At 42.2% G+C, this 25,603-nt stretch overlaps 2 protein-coding genes across 11 annotated transcripts in view; both read right to left on the minus strand.

Moving 5' to 3' along the window:
- tgfbr1b (transforming growth factor, beta receptor 1 b) overlaps positions 1–25,603 on the minus strand; it is a 126,794-nt gene that overhangs the window by 46,460 nt on the left and 54,731 nt on the right. The window lies entirely within an intron of this gene.
- LOC133932997 (uncharacterized) lies at positions 2,802–24,699 on the minus strand. 10 transcript variants are annotated; one of them, XM_062379932.1, is made up of 5 exons: positions 24,184–24,699; positions 10,774–10,941; positions 10,525–10,596; positions 10,234–10,336; positions 2,802–3,244 (listed from the first exon to the last, which is right to left on the minus strand). In XM_062379932.1, exons 1-5 carry the CDS (start codon positions 24,381–24,383, stop codon positions 3,152–3,154), a joined length of 636 nt encoding a protein of 211 aa, XP_062235916.1. In that variant the 5' UTR covers positions 24,384–24,699; the 3' UTR covers positions 2,802–3,151. The 10 variants fall into 10 exon arrangements, with proteins under 10 accessions (XP_062235916.1, XP_062235913.1, XP_062235920.1 ...); XM_062379929.1 differs by having other exon boundaries at positions 10,750–10,941; XM_062379936.1 differs by having other exon boundaries at positions 10,497–10,596; positions 10,750–10,941.

A 25,603-nucleotide genomic window follows, 5' to 3' on the forward strand; every position in this document is an offset into this window, starting at 1 on the left:
CCATGGAATTTGATTTCCTGTGTACACGTCAACTGAAATCTGATTGGCCCCTGAAGATATGACCTGCGGTTAAAGTCCAGAGAATTGGGTCCAGAGTTTGCCTTTCACACATTCACAACAAAGCGGTAGGTTCTGTGCACATCGCCAGTGGAGAATCTCTGGAGTTCAGTGCATGTCTGAAAGCAGCTTTGCTAACACTGATAATAAATGTGACAAATTGTTTAGTATTTCTCTTTTCAAAGCTTATTTAAAGTGCACGATGTTCTTGAACAAGGAACAATTTTCAAAATATATTAAATGATGTGTGGCTTTGCTCAAAGCTAAAGATCAACAAAACAAACAAGGAATGTGCACCTTACTGAATCAGGAATTCTGTATGGATGTTGGACATATAATTGGCCCCCCTGTGTAAATCGAGGCCCCTAAATTCCTATCAGTTACTGAGATATTCTAATGTGTTGTTAATGTAGCCTGGATGCCCTTTAGCCAGATGAGGGGACTACAGAGGTCTGGTAAATGCTCATTGTTAAATTATTGTCATTGTTAATGCTTTCAGGACTCATCCTCAGGGGACCATGAATACCCAGTTACATTAATATCCCATCATATATCAGCCGAAGGAAAGGTTCTCCAGACTAAATGAGGAAATAGATTGTCATTACATTCCACAAATGACAATTACAAAAAGTATTTGTATGACTGTGACAGATTGATCCTGGAGTAAAACAACATTGTGGCCATGGATGGTAAAAAAAAAGAACAATGGTGTCCTTGCTCTTGGAAAGAGTGTCTTTACGAGCTTGTGGTTTACATGCATTTCATCAGAGCGAAGCAGACGCTAGAACAGCCCAGAATGCACAGTAGACTAACACAGTGCATTTAGCCCCAGGAGCTTGATGAAGTGGACTATGGAGAGCATGTCACATCCTAGAAAACATCTGCTGGTTGAGCAATTAATATGGTTCACTTGCTGAATTTACAGCATCCACAATATTATTCTATAAACAGCTACTCCCTGATCATTTTGTTTTCAACTTCCTCGTGGACTCAGTGGGAGGTTTTTGATGGAGTCATGAAGGGCAGTAATGATGTTCTAATCCCTCAGAGGCTGGCTCCAAACATGTAAGCAGGCAGCGATAATGCCATCTGTACAAGTCTCATCAGTTGCAGCAATCGTTTTTCAAATTCTAATTTTCTGCACATTTTGGTAAGAATTTTATCATGTTAAAGCCCTCAAAAAGCCAATTCATATGCAGGAAAATAATTATAATAATAATAACTACTTTGACAAACTTGTCCCAGGGCTTTCATCAGATTAACTTCAAATTGACGTGAGTGTCATCACAACAGGATGGAGATAAAAACTACCTCGAAGGTTCATCCTTCGCCAAAGGAAACAATGTTGTAATAACCTCACTCAGGGGCTGTTCTGGCTAATTGGAGGCCCTGGGCAAAGAACAATTTTGAGGCCCCCTCCCCCCCAAAAAAAAATCCCACCGACCAAGGCACCAATCCCCTGCAACCCCACACCCACCCAGACACACAAACACACTTAATGAGCCATGTTATGTGAAAGTGAGTCAATTAGTGTTCATGTTTCCGCAATCACATACACTCCACCACAAAACTTTTTTTTGACGTCCGTATGACTTTAACGATGGAACTGTACACAAATCATTGTTTCGCCGTAGCCAGGGGTCAGCAACCCGCGGCGGCTCCCTGTACAGTGTTGTGCGGGCGAGTGTGTGTGTGTGTGTCCCCAGACAGCACACACACACACAGGCCCCGGGGCTTCGCCCTCTCTCATTCGCTCAGAGACACACAGTGAGATCAGAGTACGTTCCTGTGAAGCAGCCGGTCAGTGACAAACAAGACACGGTGATCAAAAACCAAGTTGAAAAGAAAGTATGATGAAGCCTGTCTTGCTTTTGGGTTCACAGTGAATGAAATGACATGAGGAGAGACCAGTGTGTATTTTAGGTCTGAAAACTCTGGAAGCTGACAGTATGAGACCCAACAAATTAAGAAGACACTTAGAAACATTACATTCCAGTCACATGCATGTGCAATGACAAGTGATTTATTTGAATTATAAAAAAAAAAATACAACGAGGACCCCTGGTGGCCGAGGCCCTGGGCAACTGCCCGACTTGCCCAATCGGACACGCCGCACAACTCTTTCTTTCTTTCTGACTCTTTCATTCGTGTGTTTTAATGTATTTTTTACTGGTGTTTTTCATTTGTGAAGCACTTTGTAAGTTGTTTTTTATTCCCTTGAAAAGATACGTTAACTTTTCTGGAAACTTTGAAGAATGTGAATCTTACAACCTGTGCTGTTGTGAGCTGAATATGACAGTTCAAAGTGCAAACTATTCACTTTGAGTTGTGATAACAGAGATAGCACATCCATGTTTTATTTTTGTGATCCATCATGTTGTTATTACTACTTCGTAACTTCCACGAATTGTCTTTTTTCAATAGTCTTTGTGATTTTTGAGTTTAAGTCTTGATTATCAGTCTGAAGAACAAACTGGCCATTTTTGTGAATAACCATCATCACTGCTGCCGATACCTTCATTATTGAGTGTTGGTGGAGTCTTGAAAAGTATTAAAAGATGATATATCATTTTAGGAAAAATCAAGACCCTTAAAAAGTATTAAAAAGTCTGGAATCATTTTCAAATTCAAAACTCTTTAGATGTGTAGCCGATGGTTTTTTCCTATTATACTGTCAGGAGGCCTTAGCCAAAAAATGACACGAGAGATGGTTATTGAATCGGGACATCACACCCGTTTATTTTCCTTCACACTTCAAAACTTCTCTCTCGACAACACCCCCTTCCGTTAGAACCCCCCTTCAAAACAAGAGTCCCAACCAACACCCTGCTTATAACAGGAACTACACATCAACCTTCCACAATAAAACCACTAAATAAAATAGCTTATAGAATAGCATATTAATCTAAAGTTGTTAAAAGTTTATGTGAATTCATTTATTCTAGTCCTCACAACAGCGCAACAAAAAATACCTGGCGTTCAAGCGGGGACGGGGCTCGAGCGGCGTTGCTAGGCAACGTCTGTCTTAGAGCGCGAGACGCAGCGCGAATAGCGCTTGTCGTTGTTGAATGATTGTGCACTCAAACTGCAGTTTTTACCAATGACCAGCAGGGGGAGAAACCGCAGGCCTGGCAACCCTGCGCTCTGCAACACGCCCCCTATCAGAGCAGAGAGCAGAGAGGGCAAGCTGAAGAGAAAGAGGAAAACAGAATCTGGTAAATAAATCATACATCTACTCTGATTATACATCCCACTATAAGTTCATGAAACACTCCAAGACACAGGACCGAACTAATTCGTATTTTGCTGACTTTTGCTATGAGTGCTAGGTTAGCTTGTCCTGCCAGTCATTTGTGCGAGGTACACATGACTGGCATTTCACTAGATTACTACTAGATTACTAGATTTTCAAAGTAAAGTCCTACATTTTCACTGTGGAATAGATCATTTCAGGATACTTCAAAGTAATGTTAAAACACTTTGCTCAAAAATTTCAGAGAGAGACTGATAAGCCTGTGATCAGGACCTCTATGACTACCTACATTCTGAAGAACAAACATTTTTTACTGTATAGATTTGGAGATTTTTCAAAGTGAAGTCCAACATGTGTACAATCAAATCAGTTAATTTTTTTTATATTTCAAAGTTCTATAAAAACACTTTGCTCAATAAGTTCAGAGTGAGACTGATATGCCTGTGTTCAGGACCTCTCTGACTACCAACATACTGAATATCAAACATTTTTACTGTAGGGAAGAGTGGGGTATTGTGAGACATTTTTTACATTTGCTCCCCTCTAGGCGAGCTAAAATGATATAATCATTCAAATTTACACATTTCCCATTAATTCAGGATGTTTCCTAGCATTGGAAAAGCTCAGAATGTCTTCAGAACAAAGGGCAGTGAAAATATGATTGTTTTTTAAAAAGTGGTTTTGTGTCTCACTTTATCCCAGCTTAGGGGTAAAGTGAGGCAGACCAGAGAAATCAAGGGGGTAAAGTGATCCACTAATTTTTTCCGAATCATGGGGATTGATCAATTAAGCACATTTATGATTATTATGATCACCTGCACATTGTTTCTCTGTCCAATTGGCAGGGACAGGGATATTGTTTTTCTCTGCGTATTCAAATGCCAGTTCACAGCACTTAACTGGAGCAAGGCCATGGAACTGGTCAGCTAGTTGTTTCAAGTGTTTGGCAAGCTCCTCCTCCATCTCATCTGTGAATATTCTCTTTGCCTTCGCTACTGCAGCCCAGGCTACTGATTCTACTTCCCCTTTCTCTTTTTTCTTTATAAGTCTTTTGAGAGTTGTCTTGTCAATATTTCTATCCTTTCCAGCTTTTCTTAAGGACTTCTTTCCTTGCATGACCTCAGAGGCTGCACTCTCCATCTTTGCGAGGGGTGTTTGGCCCCAGGTTGTCTCGCCGGTGTAGTCTTTGGCATGATGGCTTTTCTACAATGTTTATGACATTAAAAATAAAACATATGTCATGTAATATTACACTACAATATGTGACTAAACTTAACTTGTGCTTCATGTCTCACTTTACCCCACAGCATTTGTCTCACTTTACCCCACAGCCACCATTTTAGAAAAAAACACATCTCTTAGCAATTCAGGCTAATCTTCAGCTAGCATCAATCACATGGTTTTATATGTTTGAAAGTTCATCAACATGTATGATATAAGTTTTTCTACCTGAATCAATTTGTTTTGACTCAAAAGTTGATTAAGTTCAAAGCAAGAAAATTTACTTTTACTGTCAAAAAACATAGTTAACACAGCACCAGCAACAACTTCTCCTTCATGGCAAGGGGGGAATGTGAGGGGCTTGAAAACATAATGGTCACATGATCACAAATTAATTCCATTGCCGAGATACAGGAGGTGTCTCACATTACCCGATGTCTCACATGGGGATCTCCCCTACTTGATAAAATCCTAAAGTTTTGAAAGCATATTTTCATCATATTAAGTTTGTTTGCATTTAACCCTTGTACGGTGTTCGGGTCTGTGGGACCCGTTTTCAATGTTTGCTATAAGAAAAATGATGCGATAAATATTTCTTTCAACCTGAGACTCATTGGCCTTGGCTCATTTTCTGTGATGAACATATATTACATATGCGATGTTCGGGTCCACTGGACCCAGGACTACATAAAGTGTAAATTGTATATTTCAATCACCTCTGCTCAAACAATCCTACACATTTACATACAAGTTCTCTGCCAGTTACTGCATCCTACAAGGATTATGTTGATTCCCCTTTGGATTTGAAAACTCCAGGATGGATAATAACCCCAAAGTATGCAAATAAATGGGTTTGGTCCAACTTATTCTAGCTTTCTACGAAAACATGCTGTTCCTCCAAATTAGTGCAATCCAGAATGATTTTCGTAATGAAAAGTTCGTAAGAAGGCTTGATGTCCTGCACATGAGTCACTGCTATCCGTGTCGGCCCTGATTGCACCTTATTACATTGGTAGCCATGCGGGGTGGCTAAAGTGCAAAAAGACCATTAAATTGTCATCATTTTTTGTCTTCCATATGTTGGCTGCTAATGGCCTGGCCTGGATTTGGGACTGGCTCCAGATTATCTTTTTACGTAGCTGGCTGATGGTCAATCTCATCCTCTTCTAACCCAAACTCACTGTCAGACTCTGAATTGACAGAAACATGATCTTCATATTCTCTAAACTTTTTCCCTTCATTGTCTTCCAAAGATTCCAATGAACCAGGAATTTGCTCTGGTTATTGGTGCATACAATGAACATAGAAACATAAAAACACAATAAATACAACACATAAGAAAAGCAATAAAAAGAAACAATATATATTTACTCACTATTTGCTTCTTATTTACTCCCTTTTTCTAATATTTATACAAAGTAACATTTATTTAGATATAAACATATCTAAATAAAAATATACAATAGATAAAGGATATAAAAAGTGAAGTAAAAAGTTAAATTCTAGATGCAAAAGAGTGAACAGTGTCAGATTGCAATATGCAATGTAATGCATTATAATATAATATAATATAATGTGTTAATTTAACGCATCCTTGAGGTGTGGGGGTAGAATAAAAGTTTTTAATTTCATCTATAAGAACTAGACAATTATTTCTAGGATTTTATTGCCTTGGCAGATGTATTCACTTATGCACTGAAAAATGCATGAATCCAATGGAACTTGTAAAACTGTACTGTAAAGTTGGAGGAAACTGAATCTCTGTTGTGTCAAAACTGCCTTTTACATTTCATAAATGAAACAGGATCCACAGATGCTCAGCAGTGATGTCGTCATTTCTGTCAACTTTAATCTGTCTTTAACCTGACTTGAGAACTTAATCTCAACTTTGGCATGTCAAGAAAATAAGGGAGTAAAAGTAAAATCATGTTTTGTTCTATTGTGTTCTTTGTGCTTTGTCACCTCCTGAGGTGTATCTATAACTTCTCAGTGTCATCAAATCAGTGCCTTAAGCAAACTTATGATATCAACTGGAAAAAGCAGCTGCTCTATTTGTCATATAATCTTATTAATATCACAAATGTTCAGGTGGAATATAAACATTACCTTTTTCCTCGAGGTGGATTAGTTCCCCTCAGAAAAATGGCCCAATCTCGAGAAGCAATGGATAAGAATATTCAGTTCACTATGTGTACATCAGAAAGTGGAAGGAAAGAAACAAAATAAACAAAAAAATTATCAAATGCTATTTGTATAGCCTATATTTACAAATAACAATTTATCTCATAGGGCTTAACAAGGTGCCACATCCTAATTCCTTGACCCTCAACAAGTGAGAGGAAACTATCAAAAAACATATTAACGTAGAAACCTCAGAGAGAGACACATGTGAACGATCCCTCTCTCGTGGTGGATCGAAGTGTAAACTGATGTGTGTAACAGAGCACATCAACAAATGACAAAAGACTAACATAAATTTAGAGGTGTGTCAATGTTTGTTCAAATTGCTACACAGTTACATGAACAATATAATTTTTCACTTAATTACTTCCCCTCACAGAAAGCAAATAATATAAGCGATGCAGTGAGAATTTGCTCATAAGAAAAGAATAACTGTTGGTTGAAAGAAATAGCACTAATAGAAGAGGGAAGCTGACTGTAGCAAAATATTAATTTTTTATTTGTAGAGACAGATCATTGTTGCGTGATAACAGAAGAAGCCCTAGTAGATTGTTGGTTTTCTCGGCATTATAAATCAGGTGAGTTGCTCTCAATCCAATCTTCTGTGGGTGAGTCGCTCTCAATCCAATCTTCTGTGGGCAACTTGCTCTCCATCCAATCTTCTGTGGGCAACTTGCTCTCTATCCAATCATCTGTGAGCAGCTTGCTCTCTATTGAATCATCTGTGAGTAGTTTGCACTACTCTTTAACTCTTGGATCTTCTTTTGCCTCCTTCTTTTTTGGGTTGCTTCCTGCTTTCACCCCCATCGACTCCTCTGTGTGCAGCTTGCTCACTCCTCAATCTTCTGTCTGCAGTTTGCTCTCAATCAATTCCTCTGTGTGCAGCTTGCTCTCTATTGAGTCGTCTGTGAGCAGTTTGCTCACTATTAACTCTTTTGTGAGCAGTTTGCTCTCTGCTAACTCTTCTGTTTGCAGTTTCCTCTCTATTAACTCTTCTGAGTGCAGTTTGCTCTCTATTGAGTCGTCTGTGAGCATTTTGCTCTCTATTAACTCTTTTGTGAGCAGTTTGCTCTCTGCTAACTCTTCTGTTTGCAGTTTGCTCACTATTAACTCTTGGATCTTCTTTCGCCTCCTTCTTTTTCTGGGTTGCTTCCTGCTTTTCACCTCCATCGACTCCTCTGTGTGCAGCTTGCTCTCAATCAAATCTTCTGTGAGCAGTTTGCTCTCTACTAACTCTTCTGTGAGCATTTTTTCTCTGTTAACTCTTCTGTTAGCAGTTTGCTCTCTATTGTATCATCTTTGAGCAGTTTGCTCTCTATTAATTCTTCTGTGTGCATTTTGTTCTCCATCTCCACCTTCTGCACCGTTGTGATGGACACTTCCTCATTCTGAACCTGCTCCTGGCACAAGCTCCACCTGGAGCTCCTCCTTTTGATCAAGCTCAGTCAGGCAGTCTACAAGGGCCATCGGGGGTTCCTGCCTTTTCTCAGTCTCTCTCTTGAGAAGCTGATGTGTTTGTTCCAGCTCCTCCTCAAGCTGGCTCTGTCGTCTTTTCAGCAGGTCAGCCTGCTCCTAGAGATACCTATTTTGCTGTTTAAGAGACTGCACTTTTGTGCTCCACATTAGCTCACTGCTCTTCAGCTTGTTCTCCTTTTGAGCAAGCTCAGTCAGGTAGCTGATGTGGGCTTCGGTGTGTGCACGTCCTTCTCAGTCTCTCTTGCAAGAAGCTCATCGGTTATTATCAGCTCCACCTCTAGTTTGTTTTGTTCGCTTTCACGCAAGTGAGCCCAATCCATCACAGACTTAATCATAGCCCTGTCTTTATAGAAGGAATCTTTGAGGCCCTTCACAGTTGCCAGGAGCTGTGTGTACTCAGTGGCAATAAACAGGACTGGTTCATAAGTCTAAAAGATAGAAACACACATGAGCTCAGTATTATTCATACATATCACATGAAAAGCAAACCATGGTGTAATTAAAAGGATAGTTCACCAAAAAAAAATTCACTCATTATCTACTCACACTTAGTGGTGAGCAGTGTTGCCACAGTTACTTTGAAAAAGTAACTTAGTTACTTTACAGATTACTTGATTTTAAAAGTAACTTAGTTACGTTACAAGTTACTTGATTTTAAAAGTAACTAAGTTAGATTACAAGTTACTTTATTATTTACATTCAGCAGCTGCCTCTACATAAAAATGACAACCGGTTTGCCAACACTCACTTTATTAGAAGCCGCCGGAGGCTCCACTTCTATTGAGTTTTTTGGGGGTAAGGATAAACTGCACCCAAAAAACTGCATTCAAATTCTTCATGAAATGAATAAATAACGTTTGCTGGCAAAGATTATTGAAAAAAAGACGACGAGACAATCTTACCATTGAGTCATTGAGTTTTCTTCTTGAGTCCATGTATCACATATGGTAGAAGGAGATTTGGGTGGTGCGCTTTGATGTTAATTGGCACCTGCCAATAAACAAAACACTTGATACCTGAAAACTACATTTTCAGGTCCCTGCAGAGGAGACCTTTGAGGTTGGCATTTGAGAATTGGAAGCTAATTCTCTCGGAGCAACACCAGCCATGAAATAAAGTCCATTCCTAAGTTACTCAGATACTTTTTATACAGATCAGGCATTAAAAGGAAATGGAAATAAATGTTTGTGTTTACACTTCCTTGCTATTTTATACTTCTGTGGTCAAAAAGGTCTGTATATTCACTGATGTATGTAACCTGCTCAGCTTTTATAATGTTCACAAAATGCTGTCTGCCAAAGCCGTTTGTGAGAGTGAAATGTTAAACATGAAGTTGATCGATGACAGTTGACATGAGGCATCGGGATGGAGAAACAAAATGCAGGCACAGAGGAGCCAGGTGGAAACAGTTGGCGTGTCTGTTTTCAGGCAGATACACCGGCAGAAACACAAACAGGGATGAAGATGGAATGACTGGGAGAAGATGGCTGTTATTTGTGCTGTGAGCTGATACGGGAATGAGAGACAGGTGAGGTGGGTGGGTGGAGTCAGGGAGGAAAGTTGGGGGACATCCGGTGGGCAGGAGGAGAGTGGCAGCAGACAGGGGCATGTGTTCATTAAAAATTAAAATAAAATGGACTCTCCCATAATGCTTTCACAGTTTCACAACCAATTCCAGAAAAGTGTCTTGAACTTTTATTTTAAGTGTGTTTGGCTCACTGCACAGCTAATAATAACTCGAGGTGGAGCAAACTACATTAAAGAAACTCCAATAACCCTGTAGAAAAAAGAAAGTCATATTCTATTAGTTCATCATGAGAAAGGTGAATTATAGTGAGGTGGAGGAATGGAGAAGTGTCTGTACGACATTGTTTTAGTAAATATGCTGTTGGGCTCCTCCCTGCAGCACAGTTCAGTTCAGATCATTAGTATTTAAACAGGAAGAACTCAGTTCTCTGGGATTTATTGAGTTAATGTTGATCACAGTTTAAAAAAAGCCCAACTTGAGAATTAAAGACTGTGAATTTACGTCCACATGTACTCACCCTGATTTCAGCCCGATGTGTCCACGCCTTCACTGCCACAGGTGACAGGGCAGCCACCAGCAGCACACTGGCACAGCAACGCTTTATCACAATGGGATGATCCCTGGACACACAGACACACACACACACAAACACAAAGCAGTTTCACAGCCCAGTCCAACAGCACTGTTGTGGCGTTTTGGAAATAGATTTTGTTTATATAAGAGTAGATTTAGTTGTTATAAGAGTTGACTTGAGTGTTTAAGCAATCGAGAAAAACTTACTTGAGCGGAGGATTGTAAGTCGACTGACCTGCCACCAGGAGAATGACACTCATACTCTCTTTGTGGAGGCGCCGTTGCTCTATGACGTGGTGCAAATAAGCTAGAATAAGACAAGACAACAGCAAAAATGTTGGAATGTTGGTTAACAAATGTCATTGTAGAACTCGCTGACAGATCTTAAGAAAAAAATTTAATTCAAAGATCCATTTTCATGTTTTTTCTGTGAAAGAGTCAGAAATAGATCACTTTTTACATTTTGAAATCCTGGTTGCCATACCGACACCGGAGAACAATGGTGCTATGAAGATGGCCCCGTGTGTCCTGCACAGGGCACCAGTATGGGCAGCATGGCCCCACCGGAACACCAGCTCCTCCGTCACTGGCGCCACCACCTGGTCCCTGAGCCACACTGCGTCTCCTACACATGACCTCCATGACTGAACGTCTAGGAAAATGTTGTCACACATGAAATACATGCAAGTTCACGTGTACAACTCCTCAACCACAATTCAATCAAAGGTCAGAGATCACTTTACTCGCCAAATGCTGAATGCAGTTCCAGGGTGGAAGCCACCAGGGTTGGCCATTGCAGAGTGAACCAATAGACCAAGATAAAAAACCTAATGTTTGGAATAAAATCAATGAATCAATTGATGAGGTGCACGATGATGTGCGGTGATGATGTGCGGTGATGATGTGCGCCACAGGATGATGTCTGCCACACGATGATGTGCGGTGATGATGTGCGCTGCAGGATGATTTGCGCTGCAGGATGATGTGCGCAGCACGATGATGTGCAGTGATGATGTGCGCGGCAGGATGATGTGAGCGGCAGGATGGTGTGCGCCGCCGATGATGTGCGCTGCACGATGTGGTGCGCTGCAGGATGATGTGCGCCACAGGATGAGGTGCGCCGCACGATGAAGAGCGCCACACGATGACGTGCGCCGCAGGATGATGTGCGCCGCAGGATGATGTGAGTTGCAGGAGATGTGCGCTGCAGGATATGCGCTGCAGGAGATGTGTGCTGCAGAAGATGTTCACAGCAGGAGATGTGCGCCAGGATGCGATAAGTGGTGATGATGTGCGCCGCAGGATGATGTTCGCTGTGTTGACAGGTAGGCTTATACCTTCTGCCTACCTGCACAGCAGAATAATAATTCTAACTGACGTGCGTTTCTTTAGCCACGTGGCGTGAAAGATTGCATGTACTTGAAACCATCTATTGACTCGTTTACTGGACCAGCTAGGTCTGTGTTCACCAGCTCAAGTGGTGTCTTTACTTTTTCAGTCGGATCTCTGTTTCTCGTTTGAGTGAACTTTCCCTCTATGCACACTGCACATTCTTTATCAGGCCTACGCTTTGCACCTTTAATGTGCATGCCTTCTGTTACATTCTGCAGCGTCAAGATATCATCGTATTTGCAGTGACCCATTATCTCATGCCATGTCTGGATATCATAGCTGACATGACACACATCATCGACATCACACTCGGTTTGCAAGTAATACATCCTTTTACATACATGAATATTAAACCTTGTTCCATCTGGCGACACTATGGCATCTTTACCTTCTTCGAAGAACACTTTGGCACCGTGAGCTGTAGCAGACTTCACTGAGAAGAGTTCTTGGGGGTAGGAGGGGATAAAGAGAGCGTTCTTTAAAGTCACTGTACACTGGCGCGCCTCGCTGTTTATGAGACATACCTGTGCGTCTCCCCTGCCTTTTGCCACCCCGACGGATCGCTTCCCGTCTGCCAGCTCCATGCTGTGTCTCTCCGGTTTGAAGGTGCTGTCGAAGTTCTTGAACTTGCTCCTGTCGTTGATGATGTGGGACGACGCGCCCGTGTCCACAATTAGTCCCTTTCTCTGGATCTGCATCCGTTGCTCCGAGAGACTGGCATCTTCTGTTTGTGCCCTGAAGATGCAGTCTTCTCCTGTCGTGGCTCTCCGCGCGCCATCTGGTTCACGGCCTGCTTTACGTTCGCCGTCGCCGCCTTCATCTTGAACACACACACACCAGGCGCTCCGTTCTCGCTCCTTCTTTGTGCACGCCTTGTCTGTCTCATTTGCTAGCTTCGACTCACGTGTCCGTCCAACTTTAGAATTATTCTCGGTTATCTGGGCCCATAACCTGTTGACAGGTAGGCTTATACCTTCTGCCTACCTGCCTAGCGGAATAATAATTCTAACTGACGTGTGTTTCTTTAGCCACGTGGCGTTATTTATTGCAGAGGTGATCATACATACTGCTCTCCGTGAGAGTCAGGCAACACAGAGAAAGAGGGTGGTAACATCACTCTTATAAAGGTAGTGATGTCATCAGTCACAGGTGACTCTGTCATATGGGGCGCACCCACATCATCGTGCGGCGCACATCATCCTGCAGAGCACATCATCTAGCCGGGCACATCATCCTGCCGGGCACATCATCCTGCCGCGCACATCAATGTGCTGCCGACATCATCTTGAGGGCACATCATCACTGCACATCATCCTGCGGCGCACATCATCGTGCAGCGCACATGAACCTGCCGCGCACACCATCCTGCGGCGCACATCATCACCGCACATCATCCTACGGTGCACATCACGGCACATTATCGCGCTGCGCACATCATCCTGCAGCGCTGGATGATTGATGTTGATGTTGATCTCTGTCAGTGACGTTGTAGTTTTCATCTCTAGTGTCACAAATCAAAACTAACTCCTCATGTAAAATCTCTATTTACAGTCCACATGGTTCTATGTGTACAGCTGAGTGCAGGGGTGGCTCCGACTTGTATTTTGCACTTTTAATCTCGCATGCCACCAGTTTGGGCCAATGTGGGCCTTTTTATGGATACCATGAGGTTTGCTAGGCAAGTGTAGCGACGTCAGCAACAGAAAGGGGTGGAGGGTGCTATTTGGGACTGACAACTTGAAAAAAAAAATTATGAAAGTAGATGAAAAAAAATTGCATTTTATCAACAAAAAGGTTCTACAACAGAAAGACAAAAATGTCTCTGGGAAATGCAAAAAAAATCTCAATCATACTAGAGAAAGAAAAAGAGCACAAAACTAGAAAACTGAAGCCTCATCTCAAGCTGATCCCATGCACATATCTGGAAAAGCATCAAACAGAGCAACATCTCAGACATCACAGAACTGTCCAAACATACGGGCAGTAAAATAACACAACAAACAATTCTAAACCAGAGTATCTACAGAATATAATTTATCATCAACATTTTAATAATAATCAAATGACCAAATGTTATACTATAGGGAGACAGGTCTGAGTGGAAAAGGGGGAGAAAGCACCTTTTCACAGCAAGGGTTAATATCCACACAAGTCAGAGTCTGATCAACCTGGATCTCCTGGCTGAGATTGTATGATGTTGAAAGACCCGAAACACCCAATGACCCCAGGTAACATCAAAGTTCTGTGTTGAGTTCTCATGTTCTCATTGTGCCGGCATGGGTGTTCTCCAGGTCTTCCTTTGAAGAGACATATGTGACATTACTGTTGACTTATGAGATCATAAGTTATAATAATGTATATATTACAATATAATTTGCTCTCTTCCCCTGTGGTCCCAGAGGGACAGAGGATTCATTCTCAGCTCTGCTCCTCTGCCGGTGACATTTGCTTCTCATTTCCATAACCAGGGCCGGCCCTAGCACATTTGGCGCTCTAGGCAAGCTTCACTCCTGGCGCCCCCCCCCCCCCCCCCACACGAAAACTTATTATAAAATTATTTCTTTCTTCGTCGAAATTGCTTGGACACACACACTCTAACCATAAGCCTCAATGTGCTAGCATGTTCTGACAATACCAAGGAGGTTCGTACCTCAATTTTTGCCTCATTTTATCCTAATGTTAGATACATTTTTTTAATGTCAAAGTATTGGTTGGAGATATATGTTATGGGTCCCAAAATTGATACCACAGCAACAAAGTAAATCTGTAGAATACAGCATGAATGCAGCAGCAGTAACGACACGGAGCATTCAGTTCCACATCCAGACTGCATCTTATTCAAATTAAACACAATTTCAAGTACAAGCATTTCTTTGAGTGTAACTGCATTTTTAAGTGCATAACACATACATTCAATTATTATGGTGTCTCTTTCCTCCAAACATCTTAATATACATCATCACTCATAAAGAAATATAAACATTTACAATATAGACCTATTGAACATTAGCTTATAACTGGTCTTTATAAGGCACAATAACAATACATGAATTACAGAGTCTGTGTGTGTCGGAGCTGAACTACACACTGTAAAGTAAACAATATACTATCGCGACGCGCCTGCAAGACGACGTGCAGCTAAATTAAACACCTATACAGGCGAATGTAGCCCCGCCCACCTAGTGCGCGAGTGTCTCTCCTCACTGCCCAGCGGAGTTTCTAAGTTTTACCAGTCAACACGTCTCAATGACATGGTGATCAAGCGAGGCTTTTGGAGCTAACGTAGGTGACTCTCACCCACTACTAACCTGTAGAATACAGGATGGAAGCAGCAGCAGGAACGACACGGAGCATTCACTTCCTCATCCAGACTGCACCTGACAGTACGGGGTGCAACTGCTCCGGTGCCAAACGTTCCACATGAGTGCTGCTGTGATTTACTGATTTCTCTAATGAAACTACTTAAATTACTGTCAGAGTAATTAAATACAATATTTTTGGCCATACCACATAGAGAAGGGGGCGCCTAAAACTCTGCCTAGCAAAAAAGAAATATATTTTATTTTATTTTATTTTTTGCTCTGCGCAGTTTTTGGCGCCCCCCTCTGAATGGCGCCCTAGGCAACCGCCTATGTCGCCTGTAGGAAAGACCGGCCCTGTCCATAACAATATGTAGCTCTTGCAGAGAGACGGCCAGAACTGCACACTCAGCTGTTTCATTTTGATCTGAAGTACCCGAGTAGCCTTCTCTCCTCTCTCTGCTGTGTGTGAGCTATCGCTGTAGTAGCAGAGGGAGAAGTGTTCCTCTTGATGTTTTGTTTACCAAGCTTTGCAGATCAGACTGAAATCCAAATGCAGAGCGCCGCTGCAGAATTATGGCAGCGCTTCAAATTACTCATTACCTCGCCTCAATGGGGGATAATTCGTCAGCCTGTCTCGCCAAGCACAACACACACAGCAGTCACACACACCACGCCAACATTTAGCCACACAAATAAAAGCGCTGTTGGAGCATACTCGTTCCTTTATAGATATTTAATTTTACATTCCTTGAATTTTGTGTTTATACGACAGGAATCTGGGTGATGATGAAAAGAATGAGCATTTGATAAACCTTATTTTCTGACGAGGGTAAGAGCTGGTTTCTCTCGAAATGCAATGATGAAATCATGAGAGCTTTGTTTGAGGTGTTTAACAACATTCAAAATCCCAAAATGTAACATTTAAATAGTTAAAGAGGGCATTTTTCGTTACTGTCTATTTGGTTTTATTGAGAGTATTTATATGAGAAGGTGCAGGGTAATCTGTTTGGATTTGTGTTAATGTGTAAACGTGAATGTGTGTGCAAATGTGCTATAGAAACCTGCCATGCTGTGGGAGTGATTTCGAGAGCACCTGAAATAACAGGGTAGCAAAAGAAAGAAGACAGAACGTAAGGAACGAAGAAAGAAAACTAATGATAAGACTTCTTTTAAATAATAATCTTTCTCAAGAAAAGGAAAAGACCTTGACCTTGAGAGATTCAGCTGCTCCCAGAGCCTGTGGAGGACGAGGGAGAGTGAATAGCGCCTGGGTGCATTATAATCTACAAAAATGTCCTTTCTAGGGGACAGCGCTTGGGAACCTTTGGGGTGGGGCTTGCCACAATGAACATTTTGTCCGATGCGTCAAATTCTGCAGCATTTTATTTCACCCATCTTTTTTTTATTTCTTTTATTCCAGGCTGGTGAAAAACAAAAAATGTGCGTAATTCCCCTGATATTGCTAATAATACAACAACAACCATAATAATAATATTTATATAGAACCTTTCAAGACAGAGTTACAAAGTGGTTGTAACTTTCTTTAATTTCTTTCTTTGTCTTTAATCTTAAGTTAGATCTTACTTTGATAGAGACTATTTTTGTTTTTAACTTGAAAAGGCCGTGCACAGGAACTCGCTCGCTGGCTGAGCTCAGAGACTTTCTTTCCAAATCCACAGCTGCGTCAACCGCTGTTCATCCCTGCAGAAGAGACGAAGCAGTATCCCATCAGAGAAGAGACGAAGCAAAATCCCGTTCCAAGAGCAAGAGAAGTTCGCTCTATTCGGCCCAGCGCTGACCTCCGTTGCAACCACGAGACCCACCGGAGCTGGCCTCACCGCTTAAGAGGCCAGGTTTTCACTGATTTGTTTTCCAGGAATCCGCCCGTTCGCACGCATCCTGAGGTTTAACGAGACATTCACTGGACGTCCGGAAATCCGCGAGATATTGTGCGGAGATTTACATCTGTTAAAAGATAAATCTCACGTAACTGGACTGCCTGCTTTGCTAGTAGTTGTCTCTGACGATGTTTCTAATGTTTCCTGATCTCTCTCTCTCTCTCTTTCCTCCTAAATCTGTTTTTACACACGTCCCGACCTACATTTATACATTTCATGTTACATGGAGAAATCTAGATTTAAAGAGCCTTCATACATCTCGACGCCATTCGGCGCCAAAACCACGAGATAAGAAATCCCTTTGTCTTAAAGATCCCCTTTGTTAAGGTCAGTGACCGGCAGCCATTTTGCTTTTCGCAACGTGGCTTCACTAGGCAACCTCCATCTTGAAAGTATGTGAATGTAACATCACCTTGAATTCGGCCAGATGACGTCACCATGTGACCTCGTCATTACGCCATAGCCACTTCCCCCTTTTCTTTCTCACACACACAGACAGGCAGACATACACACGACCACACGCACACACAGATACCCCGTATCACATGCGTGGTCTTAATTGTGATAAGTGCTGCTGCTGTTGTTGCCATCCTGGAAATATTGGAGTTTGTTAAATGAAGAAACATTGAAATAACATTAACTTTATTTCCCCTTTTAATAAATACTTTTGTAATTAAATTATTTGTATTTCTGTGATTATTTGTGCATATGTATGTGAATACAGCTGGATTTCTATAGCCTGTGCTCGAACTTAAAACCCTTCATTGTTTATTATATAATCATTAATACTAAATATTGAGATTATTAATATAACTTATATCATTGAGACTGATATTTAAAGATTGAATTGTTGGTCCCTGTAACCAGGGTGGTGCCCCGCGACAATAAGCAATGATTACAGATTTGTATTCTTAATTGATAATTTTATTGTTTTCATTAATTATTTTAACTATTATTAATGGATAACCGTATCATTTCTAATTAAATGTGTTACTATTCTTAATTAATAGCTTTATCATTTTTGATTATTTTTAAGAAATAATTGTTATTTTAATAATCATATTTCATGATTATTAATAATTAGCCAACGTAAATTCTACTCCTACTATTGCACAACACTAGCTTGGACCATCCTCTCTCGGTGACGGCCCTCGATGGCAGGCCCTTGGGCAGAGGTAGGGTAACTCATATTACCGCTCCTGTTGTTTTGTCTATTTTTGAGAAACATTACGAAAAGATTCAGTTTAATCTTATTCACTCTCCTGAGTTTCCGGTTGTGCTAGGATTCCCTTGGTTGTCTCACCACAGTCCTCATATCAATTGGTCTTTGGGAACGGTGATCGAGTGGGGCCCAAAGTGCAAATCTTCTTGTCTCCTCACTAGAGCGGTGGCCTCAGTTCCTAAACCTCCCAGTCCTCTGGAATTGTCCCAAATCCCTTCCATGTACCATGAGCTGAGTGAGGTATTTAGCAAGAAGAGGGCAACTGCCCTGCCCCCTCATAGGCCTTTTGACTGTGCTATTGACCTCCACCCAGGGTCCTTCCCTCCACGTGGAAGGATCTTCTCCCTCTCATCCACAGAGATTCAAGCTATGGAGGACTATATCAAGGACTCCCTGGGAATTATTCGCCCCTCGTCTTCCCCTGCCGGTGCCGGATTCTTTTTTGTTGGGAAGAAGGACGGCGGTCTCAGACCATGTATTGATTATCGGGGCTTGAACAAAATCACGGTGAAGAATCGTTACCCCTTGCCCTTAATGTCCACAGCATTTGAACTCCTACAAGGGGCAACTATTTTCACCAAATTAGACCTCCGTAACGCCTACCACCTGGTCCGGGTCAAGGAGGGAGACGAGTGGAAGACGGCCTTCAACACACCTACAGGTCATTATGAATATTTAGTTATGCCATTTGGGTTGTCCAATGCACCAGCCGTTTTCCAGGGACTCATTAACGAGGTTCTCAGAGAAATGTTAAACCATTTTGTTTTTTTCTATTTGGATGACATTTTGATTTTCTCCAAATCCCTCCATGAACACGTCCATGTCAGAGTCGTTCTCCAGCGCCTGCTTGAAAATCATCTCTTTGTAAAACCTGAAAAATGTGAGTTCCACGTCTCTGAGGTGTCCTTTTTGGGCTTCATCCTGTCCAAGGGGAGACTTCTCACAGATCCCAAGAAGACTCAAGTTGTTCGGGATTGGCCTCAACCATCCTCGGTCAAGGAGGTGCAACGGTTCATTGGCTTTGATAATTTTTCAGAAACTTTTCAGAGGAATTTTTCAGAGGAAGTTTATCAGAAACTTCAGTGCTGTTGCCGCCCCTATGACCGATCTCACGAAGAAGTCTGGCTCCTTTAAGTGGTCTCTAGAGGCAGAGCGGGCTTTTCGTGAACTGAAGGTGAGATTCTCCTCCGCCCCTATCTTGACCTTTACTGACCCCTTTCTCTCCTTTGTGGTCGAAGTAGATGCATCAGAGGCGGCAGTAGGGGCAGTGCTTTCCCAGCGGCTGGCAGATGGAAAACTACATCCTTGTGCCTTTCGACTGCTGAAAGGAATTATGATGTGGGGGATCGTGAGCTTCTGGCTATTAAGATGGCCTTGGAGGAGTGGCGCCACTGGCTGGAAGGGGCCCAGCACCCTTTTGTGGTTTGGACGGACCACAAAAATCTTGAGTACATTCAGAGGGCCAAACGTCTCAACCCCAGGCAGGCAAGGTGAGAGAGAGAGAGAGAGAGAGAGAGAGAGAGAGAGAGAGAGAGAGAGAGAGAGAGAGAGAGAGAGAGAGAGAGAGAGAGAGAGCTTGTCCATTCTGCCCAAAACTGCAGTTTTCTCCACAGAGTGAATTGTATGTCTACATGTATTCTTCCCAAAAAATATTACCCTCATAATTAGAGCAAACCACAGGATACTGGGCTGGACCCAATTTGACCACAGTGAACTACACTCTACCACACTGGACCACACAGGACCACAAGGGACTACAAAGGACCACAGTAGACCACACAGGACCACAAAGGACCACAGTGGAATACACAGGACCAGAGTGGATCGGAGTGGATCACTCGGGACCACAGTAGACCACAAATGGGCCAGAGTGGACCTGAGTAGACCACACAGGACCACAGTAGACCACACGGGACCACAAAGGACCACAGTGGAACAGACAGGACCGGAGTGGACCACACAGGACCACACTGGACCAAAGTTGACCTGAGTTGACCACACAGGATCACAGTAGACCACACAGGACTAAAAGGACCACAGTGGAACAAACAGGACCAGAGTGGACCACACTGGACCGCACAGGACCCCAGTGGACCACACAGGACCACAGTGGACCGGAGTGGACCACTCTGGACCACATTGGACCAAACAGGACCAGAGTGGACCTGAGTAGACCACACAGGACCACAAAGGACCACAGTTGACCACACAGGACCACAGTAGATCACACAGGACTACAAAGGACCACAGTGGAACAAACAGGACCAGAGTGTTCCACACCCGACCGCACTGGACGGCTCTGTGCTCGGCCCAATTTTATTCTCATTATATATGCTTCCACTAGGAAACATTATCAGGACACACTCTGTAAATTTCCACTGCTATGCGGATGACACCCAGTTATACTTATCAATAAAACCTGAACAAAGTAATCAATTAACTAAACTTCGAGCATGTCTCAAGGACATAAAAACCTGGATGACCCGCAATTTTCTCTTATTAAACTCAGACAAAACAGAGGTTATAATACTTGGCCCCAAACACCTTGGAGATACATTATCTAATGATATAGCTGCGCTACACCACATTGCCCTTGCTTCCAACAAAACAGTCAGGAACTTGGGAGCGATCTTCAATCCTGATTTATCCTTTAATAGTCACTTAAAACAAATTTCTAGAACCGCCTTTTTCCACTTGCGTAATATCTCAAAAATCAGACATGTCCTTTCGCAAAAAGATGCAGAATAACTAGTCCATGCCTTTGTGACATCGAGACTGGACTATTGTAATTCATTATTATCAGGCTTTAGCAGTAAGTCGTTAAAGACTCTACAGCTTGTCCAAAATGCCGCAGCACGTGTCCTGACGAGAACAAAGAAAAGAGAACACATTTCTCCTGTGTTAGCATCGCTACACTGGCTTCCAGTTAAATCCAGAATAGAATTTAAAATTCTCCTCGTCACCTTCAAGGCCCTTAATAATATGGCGCCACTTTACCTTAAAGAGCTGTAAGTACCTTATAAACCCGCTAGAGCACTCCGTTCCCAGAATTTAGGCCTACTTGTCGTCCCAAAAGTCTTTAAAAGTAGAGTAGGAGCCAGAGCTTTTAGCCATCAAGCTCCTCTGCTGTGGAATAAACTACCACTTTCAGTTCGGGAGGCAGACACCATGTGTTCGTTTTAGAGTAGGCTCAAAACCTTCCTTTTTGATAAAGCTTATAGTTATAGCTAATTAGTGCGGCAGAACGTTACTTGTTCTATTTTATGACACATGACATACAGAGCTTCTTTTTCCAGCTTCTCCTTCCTCTTCTCCATCCCTATCCCCCTTCCCCGGAATCCCTTTGCTTTATCACCCGCAGATCCAGGGCCTCTGTGGCCGCACCATGGATTGCGGTTTGTTGATCGCGCACAGGGGGTCGCGATGGTGGATCCAGTGTGGCGGATTCTGTGTCGTGTGGGCTGATCGTGGTGGTGGCGGACCCTGTGTGGCGGATTCTGTGTCGTGTGGGCTGATCGTGGTGGTGGTGGCGGATCCTGTGTCGCGATGGCATCGGGTACGGGCATTGGACCTGGACCGCGGCAGCAGCTCGTGGTGGGTGGCGGTGGACGTGGACTGAGGACTGGAGTGGCGTTCTGGTCTGGATGGTGGATCGTGGTCCTGCTGGTTGCTGACCATGGACTGTGATTGCAGCGGGACTGCTTGGCATGTCATGCTGGGGTTGTCCTTCGGGATGTCTACCCTCATCAAATGCTGCTAGAGACTTTAATCTTTAATCTTGAAGACTTTAATCTTGATGATGTTTTCCTGCACGTGGCATCTATTGCACTTCTGTCCTGGGAGAGGGATCCCTCACATGTGGCTCTCTCTGAGGTTTCTACGTATTTTTACCCTGTTAAAAGGGTTTTTAGTAGTTTTTCCTTACTCTTGCTGAGGGTTAAGGACAGAGGATGTCACACCCTGTTAAAGCCCTATGAGATGAATTGTAATTTGTGAATATGGGCTATACAAATAAAATTTGATTGATTGATTGATTGATTGATACAAATAAGACATGAACAATGACAGTAAAATAAAGAAGAACAATGACTTTTTTTATATTTATTTAAAAGGAAAGTGAGAAAAATATTGATTCAGCTACAAATACAATGGATGGATACTCTTGGATCATAAATTGAAATGTTTCCTTCAGTTACATCAGATATTATTGTTTGATCCCGATCCACCCGAGCAGCTCAAGGATCCGTTTGTGAGGCCTGTTACAGGAGAGTATAATTCAACTATGAAGTCCTATTGAATGGATTCCTTTTGTTGCTTTTGAATTTTGAACAAGCTTCAAGTCCTTTACTCAGTGTATAAATACTAATTAAAAAGACAAAACTAAAGGGGCTCCACCACTTGGCTCTGTTCAAATGACAAAGAACAGAAACCCCTTTTCATGAATGGAGACTTCAGGACTGACTAACTGAGTCATTGTAATTCTATTTTTGAGTTGAGTATTTTTACAGACACAAAGCTGTGGTCTATATGAATCCTCACTGATGACACTGTTGTATGCTCATCTTTACAGTGTGGCATTACTGATGTGAGGGACAGAAGCACACCCTCCAGTGGCGACTTTTTCTAACTGCAACAAACCCACTGTCAACCAAGTGATCCCAGCAGGTCCCACACAGGAAGACTGACACGACAAGATGGGGGAATTAACTGTAATAATATATCTGCAGTTGTATATTATGTACTTATTATTTATTCTGACTGTATGCTGCTGTAACAAGTGAATTTCCCTGGTGTGAGATCAATATAATTGTATCTTATCTGTTTCTTATACAGTCCAGTCTGAGGTTTCCAACCTCCAGACACGGCCATAAGGAAATTGGCAAGAATTAATAAATAATTGAAGCTGAATGATAATTAAAGAGCTTTATTGCTCCATATTATTAATTGATGAGACAGACCCATCACAGCCTGTAACCTGGCAAATGGTTTTGTATTTATATAGTGCTTTTCTAGTCTTGGTGACCACTCAAAGCGCTTTACAGTACAGTTTTACATTCACCCATTCACACACACATTCATACAGTGCATCTATTCGCAGCACTTTGTTATTCTATGGGGGGCCATTCGGTGTTCAGCATCTTGCCCAAGGACACTTCGGCATGCAGATAGGTCAGACTGTGGATCAAACTGCCGACCTTCAGTTTGGAGGACGACCACTCTACCCCTCAGCCACAGCCGCCCCAGTGTTTTTGAACAATGCAATCATTGGAATTCTGGTGATGTAGAAATGTATTAAATACAGGGATAACACATATCCAATTCCAAATACACTACATCAATGCACCTATTGTTGTTAAGTGTTTAAATAGTTTGTTGTGGTCCATGTGAGAGAGCTGGACACTTAGAGTACACTGTTCAGACCCTTTAATCAATAAACCAAACACAAGGCACGAAGGTTAGATGTTAAGAAGTTAAGATGCTCCATCACTTTGATGTTAATGTGGCATTAACTGCTGTGAATGTTAAATTGCGGTTTTGAGGTGATGCTATGGAAAGAGGTGCTTCTCTTGAACTGAGTTTTCATAGAGTGACAGAGTTGAATAAATTAATATAACTAATACTGTCTGAGATGTATTACACAACAGAAGGTTTACAGTTCGCTTATTGATTTACATTCTGTCCCGAAATGTTTTTAACTGCATGGAAAGCATATCCAAAAAATGAAAAATGATAAGGTCGAGAGTGCATCTAAATATGATGAGCAAAAAATGTAAAGTGTAGATCAGGCATATCACAGCTTTACATCTTTTTCTATTTTGACAGCAAATGACTCGTGAAACACTCCATCGTTTAAAAAATAATATGAATTTAATGTGTTAAAGTATTATCTTCAGCTTACTTTACGGTAATGTTGCAGACTTCCGGCCTGCTCTCCTCAGCTTGCTGACAGATGTTGCAACAGCAGCAGGAGTAGCAGGCCAACATCCATACATCACCGTCAATCCGAAGGGAGCCGGTCAAGCTATTCTTAGACTGAGGAGGAAAATAAAGTACAGCTCCGTGCTTCACAGGCGACTTACCTTAGACCATATCCCCTCCCTCCCTCAGATAAAGTGTTGCAGTGAAGTGCAGGTGGAATAGAAGCTTCATCAGAGGAGAAGTGGAGAGGCAGTGCAGCTGCAGGAGGAGGATTCCAAGTGTCAGAGCGCTTATCAGACATTTGATTTATGGCCGCTGTTGCAGCCTGCGACCTATGAGGAGAACTGGGAATGGTTAGCATTACCGAAGGGAAATGAAAAGGGGGAATGCAAAATCATACAATAATATTTCCGACAAATACATACGTTCATGTGCTTGGACACAGAGATGTGCTGCTACATGTTATTTACCAATACACAGAGCGCTTGTGAAGACACCTGCTGCACCAGTTTTTCCTCTCCCCTGGGAAATCTGTCCAGTCTCTGACAACACCCTGCCCAGATCATTTAACTCCACATGGAACCCCCTTCAGGATGTCCTGTAGTAGAGGCATTCTTAGTCTATATCCTAACAAGTGCTGCTTCTGTAGTCCAGAGCTCAATGGCTCCGAGATTGCACATGGCACCACAGCACTGCAGTGTGTGGGGGTGCTGCAGCCACAGCTCGCTTAATGATTCACTGCATCGATTTCCTGATTTTGCTGTTGACCTCTCGTTCCCGCTGCTTGCTCCGGGCCTCGACTGTGACACAGCGAGGAGAGGAGGGAAGACAAGTGTTTTAAGCTTTAAATGGAGAGGAAGAGGAGGAGAAGATCTGCTGATGCACTGATGATCCCGCTGCCCCGCTGCTTTTTAAGATTTAGTACAGATTAGACAATAACTACTGAAATAAGACAACAATCTAAGTAGCAGCACTGATTCTGTGAATATAAAAAGTCAGAGGTTTTGAGTAAAGAGCAGCACTTATTTGATTTGAAGTAAGTAAAGAGGATCATGCAGTAATAGCATCACATATTCACCTTGAAATTAACTAGTTTCTTTTACCCTTTAATCAGAATTTTCAACTGTACAAAAAAAAATCTTTATAAACTATATTTTTCATTAACTTTAAAGGAATCCTGTCAGTCACAAGAATCAAAGACACTGGGAATCGTTTATTACTGCACTGAAATTCCACCCTGAGTTCTACTGAATGTTCAATTATGGATATAAATATGAATGATCTGTTGCCTGGTCCATGGAGAGACTTGATTCCACACAGCATATTTACATTCCATGCACTTTCCTCATGTCAGCCAACCCTCAGACTGGCCTGTGTCAACCTGCCAGTCTATCTCCCACTACTTGCTCTGTCTTTGGCTCTAAGCCCATCGCTTCCTACTCAAAGATGTAAACCTTTAAAAACAACTCAAAAATATAAGGTTTTATTTTTGAAAAAAGGCTCAGGAATTCTCTGAAAGAGATGCTTCTGTATTTTTTTTCCGACACTACTCTGAGGGAACAGTGCATATTTCCCGCAGCA

Source organism: Platichthys flesus, chromosome 21 (assembly GCF_949316205.1).
Source record: "Platichthys flesus chromosome 21, fPlaFle2.1, whole genome shotgun sequence".
NCBI lineage: Eukaryota > Metazoa > Chordata > Actinopteri > Pleuronectiformes > Pleuronectidae > Platichthys > Platichthys flesus.